At 35.8% G+C, this 12,867-nt stretch overlaps 1 protein-coding gene across 2 annotated transcripts in view; it reads right to left on the bottom strand.

Annotated features, from left to right (window-relative positions):
- The window catches only part of uex (metal transporter uex), a 107,514-nt gene that overhangs the window by 30,287 nt on the left and 64,360 nt on the right, over window positions 1–12,867 (bottom strand). For both annotated transcript variants that reach the window (XM_070211854.1, XM_070211853.1), the window contains exons 4-6: window positions 12,107–12,280; window positions 11,404–12,049; window positions 11,081–11,347 (exon numbers count right to left, since the gene is read on the bottom strand). In XM_070211854.1, coding sequence (XP_070067955.1) covers window positions 11,081–11,347; window positions 11,404–12,049; window positions 12,107–12,217 — 1,024 coding nt within the window. In that variant the 5' untranslated portion in view covers window positions 12,218–12,280. The remainder of the gene's footprint in view (window positions 1–11,080; window positions 11,348–11,403; window positions 12,050–12,106; window positions 12,281–12,867) is intronic.

Here is a 12,867-nt window from a genome sequence, read left to right on the forward strand (position 1 = left end):
TAAGCTCTGATCTATTGACTTTGAAATAAAACTAAAACTGGCCCAACCGAGTGGATATCTGCCGAGATATAAGAAGAAATTCGAAAAAAAGTCCGAAATTTAACATTTCAAACTTTAAAAAATCTTTAAAAAAAAACTGTGCCATCGAAAAAAAATTTAGTGCTATTTTCGTGATCTAGGGGTCCAAATCTAACAGAATTTTCCATCAATTGCTGGGGAGCATTTCGGCTGTAAACTAGTGTTATAAGCAAATTTTAATTGTAAATCAAATTGAGTTTTAAGAGAGGATTACATATTAATTGTTAATTGTTATTTTGCTAAAAACAAGTTGTTACGATGTTTAAAAAAATGTTATTTTGTTTTAAAAAAAATTAATTGTTATAAAGTTTACGAAATTTATTTTTTTTGTTTGTAAATATGTTTGGCTTTAAGGGATGGAAATTAAAAAAAAAGAGATTGACGATAGTTTCTTATTTTTTAATATTTACTTTTAAGGTTTGGAATTAGACTATTTGTACGAAGTTTGCAGTTTATTGTTGAAAGTACGTAATCTTAAGGTGGTGGGCGAAAACTGTTTATTAAAAGTTGTATAGTTGCTAAAGCTTTAACTTTTTCAAAATTCTAAAAGGTGGACACAAGTGGACACATTGAGGACATATCTGTCCACCAAAAAAAGTTTTGAAAAATTTAAATTTTAATTTAATTAATATTTTTAATTTAATTTTAATTTTTTTTAAATTAAATCTTGCAAAGTTTTGACTTTTTTCAAATTCTGAAAGGTGGACCCAAGTGGACACATCGAGGACATATCTGTCTACCAAAAAAAGTTTTAAAAAATTCAAATTTTATTTTTTGGAAATTCAGTGAAAACTAAAAAGTGGTATATCTTTAAAAGTTTTGACTTTTTCAAAATTCTGAAAGGTGGACACATTGAGGACATATCAATTCAACCAAAATGTGTGAAGGTCAAATTTTAAACTTTTTTCCTGGGGCTTAAAAGAAAAATGTTTTGATGCAAAGTTTTTCCAAAATTAATAACTGCAAAAAAAAAATTTTAAAATATTTTTCCTCGTATTTTTTATGATTTTTTGAAAATAGCTAAAAATGACAATTTTAGCCGCTTTTTCCACCTTTTCATACACAATTTAACGTTCCATTAAAAAAATCAAAAAAAAAACACAAGGAAAAATATTTTGAAATTTTTCTTTTGCAGTTATTAGGGGAGAGGTCTGTAGGTTGAGACGGTCTGTAAGTTGAGACACTCAATTTTCTCAAAACTTATCCACTAAAAAAATTGTTTTTTTTTTTATAGTCCTTTTTAGTGACAAAACTTTTGGGGAAAACATTATAAGCCAGGCTCTAGCCAGATTTTTAAATTCCATTTAAAATTAATAACGTCCTTAAATTAACTTGGTAAGAGATTTAAAACATTAGTATATTAACTGTTAACTAATTAAAAAAAGAATCAGCTTAATGTGACAGTCAGAACAAAAGTTATTATTTTTTCCCGAAACATCCCATTTTGTGTAAGTTGTAGAGACCTGCACGAGTAAGTAAAAATATACTCGATTACTACTCGGCGACGCCGATTCCAACTGTCAAATCTGGAATCGTGGCATCGTAGAATCGTAGGCATCGGCATCGTTTTACTCATATCTGACTCGTGTTTTATTTAATTTTTTTTATTTTTTTTTTTGTAGTCCTTTTTAGTGAAAAAACTTTTGTTGAAAACATTATAAGCCAGGCTCTAGCCAGATTAAAGCTGTGAGTCGTGTACCATTTCTCACCAAAAAAGTTTTTGTCTACTTTTTCAAAATTCTATTTAAAATTAAAACGTCCTTAAATTAACTTGGTAAGAGATTTAAAAAATTAGTATATTAACTGTTAACTAATTAAAAAAAGAATTAGCTTAATGTGACAGTCAGAACAAAAGTAATTATTTTTTTCTCGAAACATTCCATTTTATGTAAGTTGAGACACTTTGAGCGTGTAAATTGAGACACCCGTTTTTCATACAAAAAGGCCTTAGGCCAACAGAGGTCGCTTTCTGCCTAGTACATTTCTTTGATATTAGGGGAAAAGTGAATGTTCAAAGAGCCTTTTGATTTTAATTGTTATTTGGTCTAAGTTCTTAAAAAATGGATGGGAAATAATTTAGGACGAACTAAAATTGATTAAATTAACATAAATAAATAGTTCCTTATAGTTTGGAGTACTTTTTGTGTGAGTATTATTGACTTTAAAAAGTGGCTCAACCTACAGACCTCTTTTTCAAATTGTCATTTTTTGGCACTTTTCAAAAAAAATTATTTTTTAGTTTTCCCAAGGGGAAAAAAATTTTTTTGTTGCTTTATTTTACAGCTAAAAGACTAAGCTTTCGATCGGTACCTAACACGTGAAGTTTCAAAAGCGAATGTCCAAATGGGAGACTAAAAACAAAAGGTGGCTCAACCTACAGACCTCTCCCCTATAGAAGGCGCCTAAAACATTTTAAAATACCTTTCAAACGAGATTCAGCACAAGACTGTAGCTTCAGTAGTTTAGAAGTTAGGGCCTTCCGTATTTTAGCTATTTATAGCTGTTTTTCCGCTAAACTAGCGGGTTTTTTCAAAAGTGGTAGAACTAAAGTTTCTTATATCGAGAAGAATAAAAAAAATAATACTGAATATTTTTTTTTTTATTTTCCATCAAAGTTGAAAAATATGGAAAAAAGGGACGTTTCGCAAATAACGCATAACTAAGAGACGCGGCTGGAAAACTGCAATATGTTTTACTTTTTTTACTCTTAACTAACACACCAATCAGTGGAAAAAATTCAATACCTAGTTTTTAAGACATACCCCCCGGAAGTGCGAAAAATTACCTATAAAGGGTGTGATTTTTTTAAGTGAAAAATTGTTCAACTTTGAAAGAGCATATCTATCATTTGAAAAAGGGTTACATATTTTTAATAGTGCATCAATTACCTGTCGATTGGTATGGGTCGCAACTTTCTAGGATAAAGTCGAAAAAGTGATTTATTGCACGGTTTTTGGCCCAAGGCGCCACTGAGCGTGGGTCCAAAAAAAAATAAATACCTTTCCTTAAAAATAGCTCCATACTTTAAACCAAAAACGGATCCGATCGCATAATCGGTGCGGAAAAATTAATTAAGTGCCCCAATCGGAATTCAGTTGGGGCTCATCTTCTAGGCTTTCAAAGATTTCTACAAACAAAGCTTAAAATAACTGTTTTTGGTATAAGCCGAAGTAGGCACATTTTTATTTAACACGCCTCACAAGAAAATAGTTCTTGTTTTCATGTTTGTCGTCATATAATTAAAGAAAAATAATCCCGAAATCTGCGGGTAGTCGAGCCACAGTGGGGCATGTTACTTCATCTGGGTTAATTATAAAAGTCGCCCGTGTCTATTACGGCCGAGAATCCATAAGTCCGCCGGGTGTCTTCTGCGGAGACGACGTTGGCCCAGTGGTGTGGCATGACGTCTAGCCAGGCGGTTAGAATGCACCAGAAGCCGATCTCTGTATCGATTCGAGAACTGAGTTATCATCTCAGTCACTGTTGGTACTCCTGTGTCTCGAAATAAAACGCTATTTTCAACGTTACGATGCTACTTCACCCCAAGCATCCTCCGTAATGCTTTTGTGATGCAAGTCTGAACCCTTCCTAGCGACGTGTCGCAAGCGCTGCCCCAGCATGTTATTCCCCAATTTAGGGTCGGGAGAACAATGGCTTTAAAGAGCCGCACCTTGGCCTGAAGGGATAATCCGCTATCTGAGCGAAGTAGCCAGTCCATTTTGTCCAGTTTCGTCCTCGCTGACCCACAGACACGGTCAATCTGACCCTTCCAGCATAGACGGCGGTCTAAGGTAACACCGAGGTATGTTACTCTCTGCTCGTGCTTAAGTCTATCACCATCCAAGTAAAGACTGCGGGATCGGCCAGGTCGAAGGGAAAAGGTGGCGTGTTGCGTTTTATCAACGTTTAGCGCAATATTCCAACGAGAGGCCCAATATTCAAACTCGTTCAAAAATGTCTGGACACGCCACGAGGCCGAGGAGGGGGTGCTGCCAGTAGCTAGGAATGCAGTATCATCTGCATAGGTGGCAAGGAGAGTACCACGAACCACTGGATTTGGGAGATCGGAAGTGTAAATTGTGTACAGAACCGGGCCAAGGACGCTTCCCTGTGGGACACCAGCACGAATTAGACGTAGTCCAGAAAGATGTCCACGAATGTCAACGGCAAACATCCTATGGTCCAGAAATGACACAATGAGCTTCCAGAGTCCCTCAGGCAGTAGTGGCATTGATTTATAAAATAGACCTTCATGCCAAACCCTGTCAAAAGCCTGTCTGACATCAAGAAAAACAGCCGAGCAATATTTATGATTTTCTAAGGCATCTAGAATGTGGTTTACGACTCTGTGAACCTGTTCGGCAGCGGAGTGGCGACTACGGAAACCAAATTGATGGTTTGGTAGAGCGTCATTAAAGGTGTCAGTATCCAGGAGCCTGTTAAGTACGATCCGCTCAAAAATCTTGGAAAACGTGGAAAGGAGACTTATTGGCCTGTAGGACTCAGGGGAGCACGGATCTTTGCCCTTTTTGGGGACCATTGTAACTCGAGCACTTTTCCAAGGTGATGGAAAATGGCCAAGGTTGAGTGACGCATTAAAGAGAAGGCAGAGCTGTGCAATGACAGAGTTGGGAAGTGACTTTGCAACTTTACCATCGACCTTATCCATACCAGGAGCTTTTGTTGGGACCAATCGTTTAATATGATCATATGCAGATCATATGCAAATACATAAAGTAGTCACCTTCGCACACTCTCCTGGTGCGCTTTGTCACTACATGGACTGCCGTCCATAGTGATATATGCTTCGATTTGCCGAAGCTATGTTTCTTTCTTTATCAATTTTGTTTTCTTTTAAAAATGGATAGAATACCTCCTTAAGAATGCATCATGAAAGTTTCACAAATAAATTCGAAGTTACACGAGGATGACGGAACCTGCATAAGAGAGGTGTGTAAGTTAAGGCACCCCATTTTCTAACAACTTTTGTACTACAAAAATATTAATAAAAAGAAAGGAAGCCACCTTCGGCCAGCCGAAGCTTATATACCCTTGCCGATAAAGTAATGCTCAATCGGTGTAGTTTAAGAGATTCCAGATTCAGCGTTTCTATTTATTTAAATTTTGTTTTTAAGTAGTCAAGAATCAAAACGCCTACTTCCTACAAAGTTACAACGAATTTTCTTATATTTGTTTGAATATTCCTATGGGAGCCTTAAGATATAGTGGTCCGATCCGGCTCGCTCCGACATATGTACTACCTGCAATAGAAAGAAGACTTTCGGGAAAGTTTCATCACGATAGCTTTAAAACTGAGAGACTAGTTCGCATAGAAACGGACAGACGGACAGACTGACATGGCTAGATAGACTCGGCTATTGGTGCTGATCAAGAATATATATACTTTATGTGGTCGGAAACGTCTCCTTCACTGCGTTGCAATCATCTGACTGAAATTATAATACCCTCTACAAGGGTATAAAAATATCAACTTGTTTGGTTGAAAACTGTGGGAATGGTTGATGTTTTAATCAAGCAATTTTGCATTTTTCGAGAGTCCCGGTAGTCCATAGGAGCTGAATTAAAAACACACTATTCAGACCCATTTTATTTCCAGAATTTTAGGTCTTATGGTTTGGGTTGGGGCAACATGACGCAAATCGACATCTACTCTTTTATGGTAATACTCGATAAAACGAAGTTTTTGATGCATGCGTTTCTACGTATTATCCTAAAATTTTCTAACCAACCTCCGAGGTTTGGTAAAGAACTGTCACGACTTAAAAATGTGAAGTCTAGACTCTACAAAAAGTTTAGAGCTTTTGGATCACAAACTGCCTTTTTCCGATAATTAGGTGCTCGGTCGGATTTTACCGTGCCTAACGCTCAGTGTTATAAAAACTATTTAGCTCGTTGCAAGACACTGTTTACACGGTTTACACTGTATCCAAAACAGTTTAAAAATCTTCATTCGTGAACAGCGTTTAAAAATTAAAAAAAAATATTTTCTTCTAGAATGCATTTTTGATCCAAAGACACCTTATGTCCTTAATTTTTAAGACACTCATCAGGTTTTTGTAAATTGTATTGAAATTTTTAAAATTGTTTTTCTTACTTCCTTCACAGTGACGATTCACAAACAGTGACCAAACCTGTCATTATTTTACGTAACTCATAACTATTTTTGAGCACAAGTGACCCTTGCTTTAAAAATATTTATGCATGGGCGTAAGTTACACTTCAGACATTTCAGCCCGCAAAGATTACTAGGCTAGGAAGTAAGAAAACAAATTTTAAAAATTCCAAAACAATTTACAAAAACCTTATGAGTGTCCTAAAAATTAAGGACATAAGGTGTCTTTGGATCAAAAATGCAAGTTTGCCGAATGGAAAGTATTAGAAAAATTTAACGGGAGCGATCACGAGTATATATCCTAAAAGCTGTCACAAGGCGATCAAAATCGTTCTGAAATCGCCTTAGCCTAGGAAAAAAGGGATGGAACTTAAATAGACTGAGCAAAACAACTCTAATCAAGGAAACGACGAGAATATAATTAACCGGACTATGTCAATTATAAAAAAAAACGCGCAACGTCGCAATGCCAAAACGGGGAAACCCACACAGGCAAGGTCAAGCAGCATACTAGTGAATAAATCAAATAAAAATCTTAAGAGAGAAATGCCTCAAAACTAGACGCCGCTTCACCCGAGCAAGACGTAGATAAATATTTACTACCCAGGAGCAGGAGTACAAAAAAGCTAAGGATCTTAATATTGCTATCCGGAAATCCAAGATTAATAGATGGAAAGCCTTTGCAACGATGTTAACTCTGACTCATGGGGACTAGGCTACAAAATCGTCATGAAGAAACTTAGGTCCCGGAGATCCTTGCCTTCCCTACTTATGAGATTTGGCCGCGGAGAATAACGGTGCCCGACCTCGAAGAACGAGGGCAACAAAATGCTTAAAAAGTAGGAATGCCCCGGGACCCGAAAAATATCTGCGGAGGTCCTGCAAGCAATTGCAGAGAGGCTCGATATGTTGAATGCTTGCATCCGAAAAGGACTATTTCCCGAGCAATGGAAACTGCAACGTCTGGTTATGATAATCAAGGGCAAAGGAGATCCCTTATTGCTATCACCATATTGACCATTATGTATGTTAAATACGACAGGAAAACTCCTAGAAAAGATGATCAAACCTCGTCTAGCAGCAGCAGTTAACAGAGCCGGTGGACTCTCTTCAAGGCAGTTCGGTTTTAAACCAGGGAGGTCCACAATAGGTGCAATTCAAAATGTGTATTGCGAAGCACAACGAAGCCAACAAGGAGATAACTACTCAAGACATATAGTACTCTTAGCAATACTGGATGTCAAAAATGCATTTAACAGCGTTAAATGGGAAAATATTATCAGACGCCCTAGAACACAAATTCAAAATCGATGGATAGCTCTTGAAAATATTACAAAGCTACCTCGAAAACAGGAAGCTACTGTACCAAGCAAAGGCAGCCGAGAAATGTGTAAAGGTAGGCTAGGCAATATTAGTTACGACGAAATACTGCGCATAGAAATGCCGGAAGACACGACCTTAATAGGATATGGAGACGATGATATAGTTGCAGTTATCTCGGCTCGTAACCCCGAAAACATACAGCGCGATATGGGAAAAAACTCCCTTTTTTTGGCATACAATTAACTATTTTTAAAAATAAAATATATTTTTTGTATTTACATACCCTAATAAGCCAAGAACCGTTATTTTAGATTTTTTACTAACATACCAAGTTTTACTTATGACTCGTTGCATTTTTTTTGTTCTTACACGATGTTTTGATTTCATATTTAAGATACATCATGAAATTTTGAATGTATAATTTTAGGATACCTCCGAACCAATTTTCAAACACAAAAATCGTGTTTTCATTTCCACCTCGGTATTTATGTTAATAAGCAAAACTGTCGCATTTTTGCATTTACAACGAGAGACTGTTTGGTGCGGTATGTGGTCGGGTGGCATCATTGGGCCCTTTTTTTTTGAAAACGAAGAATGAGCAGCCGTAACCGTTAATGGCGTCCGCTTTTCCCGAATGGGGAAAGCAAACGTCACAATCGATCTTTTGCGAACTACGTTCGAATATCGCATAATCAGCCGAAACGGCGATGTCAACTAGCCGCCTCAAAGCTGCGATTTGTTGCACTATTTTTTGTGGGGTGGCGTCAAGGATAAGTGTTACGCCAACCACCCAGAGACGATTGACGACCTAAAGCATAAAGCATACATAAACGTTGAGGCTATCCAATAAAAAAACAAGAGAGAACGCTATAGTCGGGTGCCCCGACTATCAGATACCCGTTACTCAGCTAAAGGAAGTGCGAAGGAGGTGGAGATAAAAACTTTGATCCGCCGTAACTTTTTAACGAATGGTCCGATTTAAAAAATTTCTTCTACATTTCGATAGGTATTGATAAACAACATAAAACTGCATTTTTACTTTTCCGAAATAATGAAATTTTAAAAATCATATATAAGCGATTGTGGGCGTTAGAGGGGGCGTGGCACCCTTTTGAAACAAACTTGCGCTGCGTAGGAACTCCTAGAATCTGCATGCAAAATGTCAATCTTCTAGCTTTTATAATTTCCGAAATCTCAGCGTTCATACAGACAGACAGACGGACAGACAGACGGACAGACGGACAGACGGAAAGACGGACATGGCTAGATCGACTCGGCTAGTGATCCTGATCAAGAATATATATAGTTTATAGGGTCGGAAACGCTTTCTTCTACCTGTTACATACTTTTGCACGAATCTAGTATACCCTTTTACTCTACGAGTAACGGGTATAAAAAATTGAAAAACATATACTCGATGTTTTTTGTTGCGATTTTAAAACGTACATTTTTTGTTGGCCACTCTGTGTATTCGAATTAGAGCCCTGCATGAATCATTCAATTTTTGTTTTATCATAGTATGCCATGAAATTTCTGATTTGTTGAATTCAATTCTATGTGAAATTGAATGTTGTTCTAATTCACTTCGAATTGAAAGAATCGTATGAATTATTTTATGAATTTTTTGAATTAGCTAGATTTTTTTTGTGCTTTCTTTTGAGAACAAAAAGTGGAAAATTGTTAACAAATCAATGTTAACTGCATAGTAAATAAAATTCAGGCAGATTTAATCACAAAATTATGACCCTTTCTTCTTCAAAATAAATTGTCGTTTGAAATATTCCGGAATTCATGCCATTCATTCATTCAATTCTATTAAACTCAAAATTCAAATTCATTCAATTCTATTAAACTCAAAATACTATTTAATTCATTCATATGAAAGAAAAAATTCAAAATAATTCATTGAATCCATTCAAGCAGGGCTCTAATTCGAATCTGAAACGTGGACTGGGCCTATGGGGGACACCACTATAAAAAACACGCCTGGAACTTTACGTCAATGGTGGTGCGGAAAAGTGTTAATTAAAATTATTTAAATAATTATAAAGATACAAATTGTTTGAGTGTTATTTAATGCATTGAAATAGTGGGGGCCGTAGATGGCAATGATCGTTGCAGGCCGTTACTAAAATCTCGATTGTGACATCAATCATATGTCCTTTATAGACCGCGCTCCACTCATAGCATAAGCATAAGTTTTTTTTGAAGACAAAGAATAAATTATTGAAAAAAAAACCGAATTCATTTAAACAATTATTTAATTTTATAAGAACTCATTTTTATAGCAAAACCGGGAAATGAACCATGGCCGTCGGCCAAAATCTTTTTGCACGTAAATTCTTAAGAAATGGTGGTCCATCGAGGATAATTATACCCGTTACTCGTAGAGTAAAAGGGTATATTGTATTCGTGCAAAAGTATGTAACAGGGAGAAGGAAGCGTTTCCGACCCCATAAAGTATATATATTCTTGATCAGGATCACTAGCCGAGTCGATCTAGCCATGTCCGTCTGTCCGTCTGTCCGTCTGTCTGTCCGTCTGTCCGTCTGTCCGTCTGTCTGTCTGTATGAACGCTGAGATCTCAGAAACTATAAAAGCTAGAAGATTGGCATTTTGCATGCAGATTTTAGGAGTTCCTACGCAGCGCAAGTTTGTTTCAAAATGGTGCCACGCCCCCTCTAACGCCCACAATCGCTTATATACGATTTTAAAAATTTTAATATTTTGGAAAAGTAAAAATGCAGTTTTATTGTGTTTATCAATACCTATCGAAATGTAGAAATTTTTCAAATCGGACCATTCGTTAAAAAGTTATGCGTGATCAACGTTTTCTATCTCTATCTCCATCTCCCTCGCACTCCCTTTACCTGAGTAACGGGTATCTGATAGTCGGGGAATCCGACTATAACGTTCCCTCTTGTTTTTTCGCTAGTTTCGGGAGTGAGTCCGTTAATCTAGAGTATTACCCTGAATCATTAGATTGATCAGTTAGATCTAGTAAAGATTTAAAGTCTAGACTGCACATTTAACATTATAACTACTAGACCCAGCATGAATGGATTGAATGAATTATTTTGATTTTTTTGTTTTATATGAATGAATTAACTCGAATTTTGAATAGAATTGAATGAATGAATGGCATGAATTCCGAAATAATTTAAGCGACAAATTCTTTTGAAGAAGAAAGGGCCATAATTTTGTAATTAAATCTGCCTAAATTTTATTTACTAAGCAGTTAACATTGATTTGTTAAAAATTTTTCACTTTTTGTTCTTAAGAAATAGCACAAAAAAATCTGTCAAATTCAAAAAATTAATACAAATGATTCATTCATTCATTCAATTCGAAATGAATTAGAAAAACATTCAATTTATTATTTAACTGGATTTAAATAATTATTTGATTATTTATATATAGAGCAAAGTTAAGATTAAATTCTATAAGTACTTGCAGCTATGGCCTTCACATTGAATCAAAAATATAAAACCGGGACAAAAGGTGTAACATAAGTAGAATATTTTTATATTATACGCTTTTACTTACCGACGACTACATTTGGCACCAACGCCTGTGTTCCGAAATAGGTAAAAGGTCCACTTTCAAACATAAGAGCTTCTTTGCCAATTGTAACTTCCACCCGACCCTCCAAAATAAGTACGAAAAAGTCTACTGCTTTTCCTTGAGTGAAAATATAAAGACTTGGATCGTCTTTACTTTTTGCTTTTGTTTTAATGTTGTGAAAAACGTCTTGATTAAGTAATCTGCGCAAAATGGGCTCCGAAATAACATCCTTTTTAAACGCATCGACAGCTGAAATTATTTTTTATAGTACAAAAGTGTAAATAATCATTTAAAGTATGTATTACCAGTGCTTAAGTACTGGAAAGTAGCCAATGTTAATTGAGGAGAAATCCGTACTGCTTGAATTTCACGACGTTCAGCAAACGCTGAAAAGTCAGCTTTTTTATATCGGTTTCTTCTGGTTTTTGTACGGTTATCAACAAAAACATCGGTTTCGTCGACAATTTCAGCTTGAATCAGTTCTTCAATTACATCTTCCAACGTAACCAAACCGACAGTTTCATAAAAAGGATCTCCATCTCCTTCATTATTTACGCGGTGCACAAAAGCAATGTGCCCAATTGTTCCTTCTTTAAATTGATTAAACATAATGTCTAAGGTATAATCTTCAAACACAAAGTGAACCGGATTTTGGTAAAATTCGCATAGCGTTTTTAATGGAGTGTTATCATCGGTATCAACAAAGGCCAAATCCTTAATATAAAGCAAAGTCACAATGTTTTTTCTATCACCATCGTATACAGGAATTCGAGAATAGCCAGAATTCATAATTTCTGAAACAGTTTCAAAATCAAGTAATGCATCTAATGACAGCATAAAAGCATCATTTATATGCGTCATAACGTCAGCAACAGTTTTTTTTCGTAGTTCTAGAGCTCCGGATATGATGTTAACTTCATTTTTATCAAGATCGTTTACATCGTTAGTAACCTAAAAAACAAAAAACGATTAAAAAACCTTTACAAAGAACACATACTTTTTACTCACACGAACTAGTTCTTTTAAACGTTCTCGGTTGTAAACATTACCAATTTCTTCCCCTAATAATTTATCGAGAATACGCGAAACTGGATACGAGAGTGGTGCTGTTATAGCCATTACGGTTTTCGTTATTAAAATGGTCTTGGCTCCAATGGCCAGTCCATGTCTTGAACAAACTGCCTGAAATGTTTAAAAACATACAAACCAAATTTAAAAAATTCATGCCAAATGTAACTTCGGTAAGCCGATGTTCGTAAGGGTAGGTAGTAATAAAATGAATGGTTTACCAAATGTAGTATGGTAGAGGTCTGCAAGTTTGAGGTCAATCTGAGATCTTCGATCTTGTTTACAAAAGCCAATTTTCTTTTAAATAAATATAATTATTTAGCTCAATGGGTAAGCTATAGACACGATCAACATTTTTAGCAAAGAACTGTAGTGCAACTATTCGAATTGCATAAACATGAAAGGAAGTTAACTTCGTCAAGACGATGTTTATATACCCCTGCAGTTAAAATAATTACACATAGTTTAATGCTCGCTCGATCAGAGCTGATCGAGGGATTCCATTTAAATTTTTTTATTTTTAAGGGCTGGTATCAACCTGACAAAAAGTCGCCCAAAACAAACAACTTCATATGAAACAAAATTTCTTGAGTATAAAGTATATATATTCTTGATCTTGATGACTAGCCGAGTCGATCTAGCCATGTCCGTCTGTCCGTCTATATGAACGCTGAGATTTCGTAAACTACAAAAGCTACATA

Source organism: Drosophila takahashii, chromosome 2L (genome assembly GCF_030179915.1).
Source record: "Drosophila takahashii strain IR98-3 E-12201 chromosome 2L, DtakHiC1v2, whole genome shotgun sequence".
NCBI lineage: Eukaryota > Metazoa > Arthropoda > Insecta > Diptera > Drosophilidae > Drosophila > Drosophila takahashii.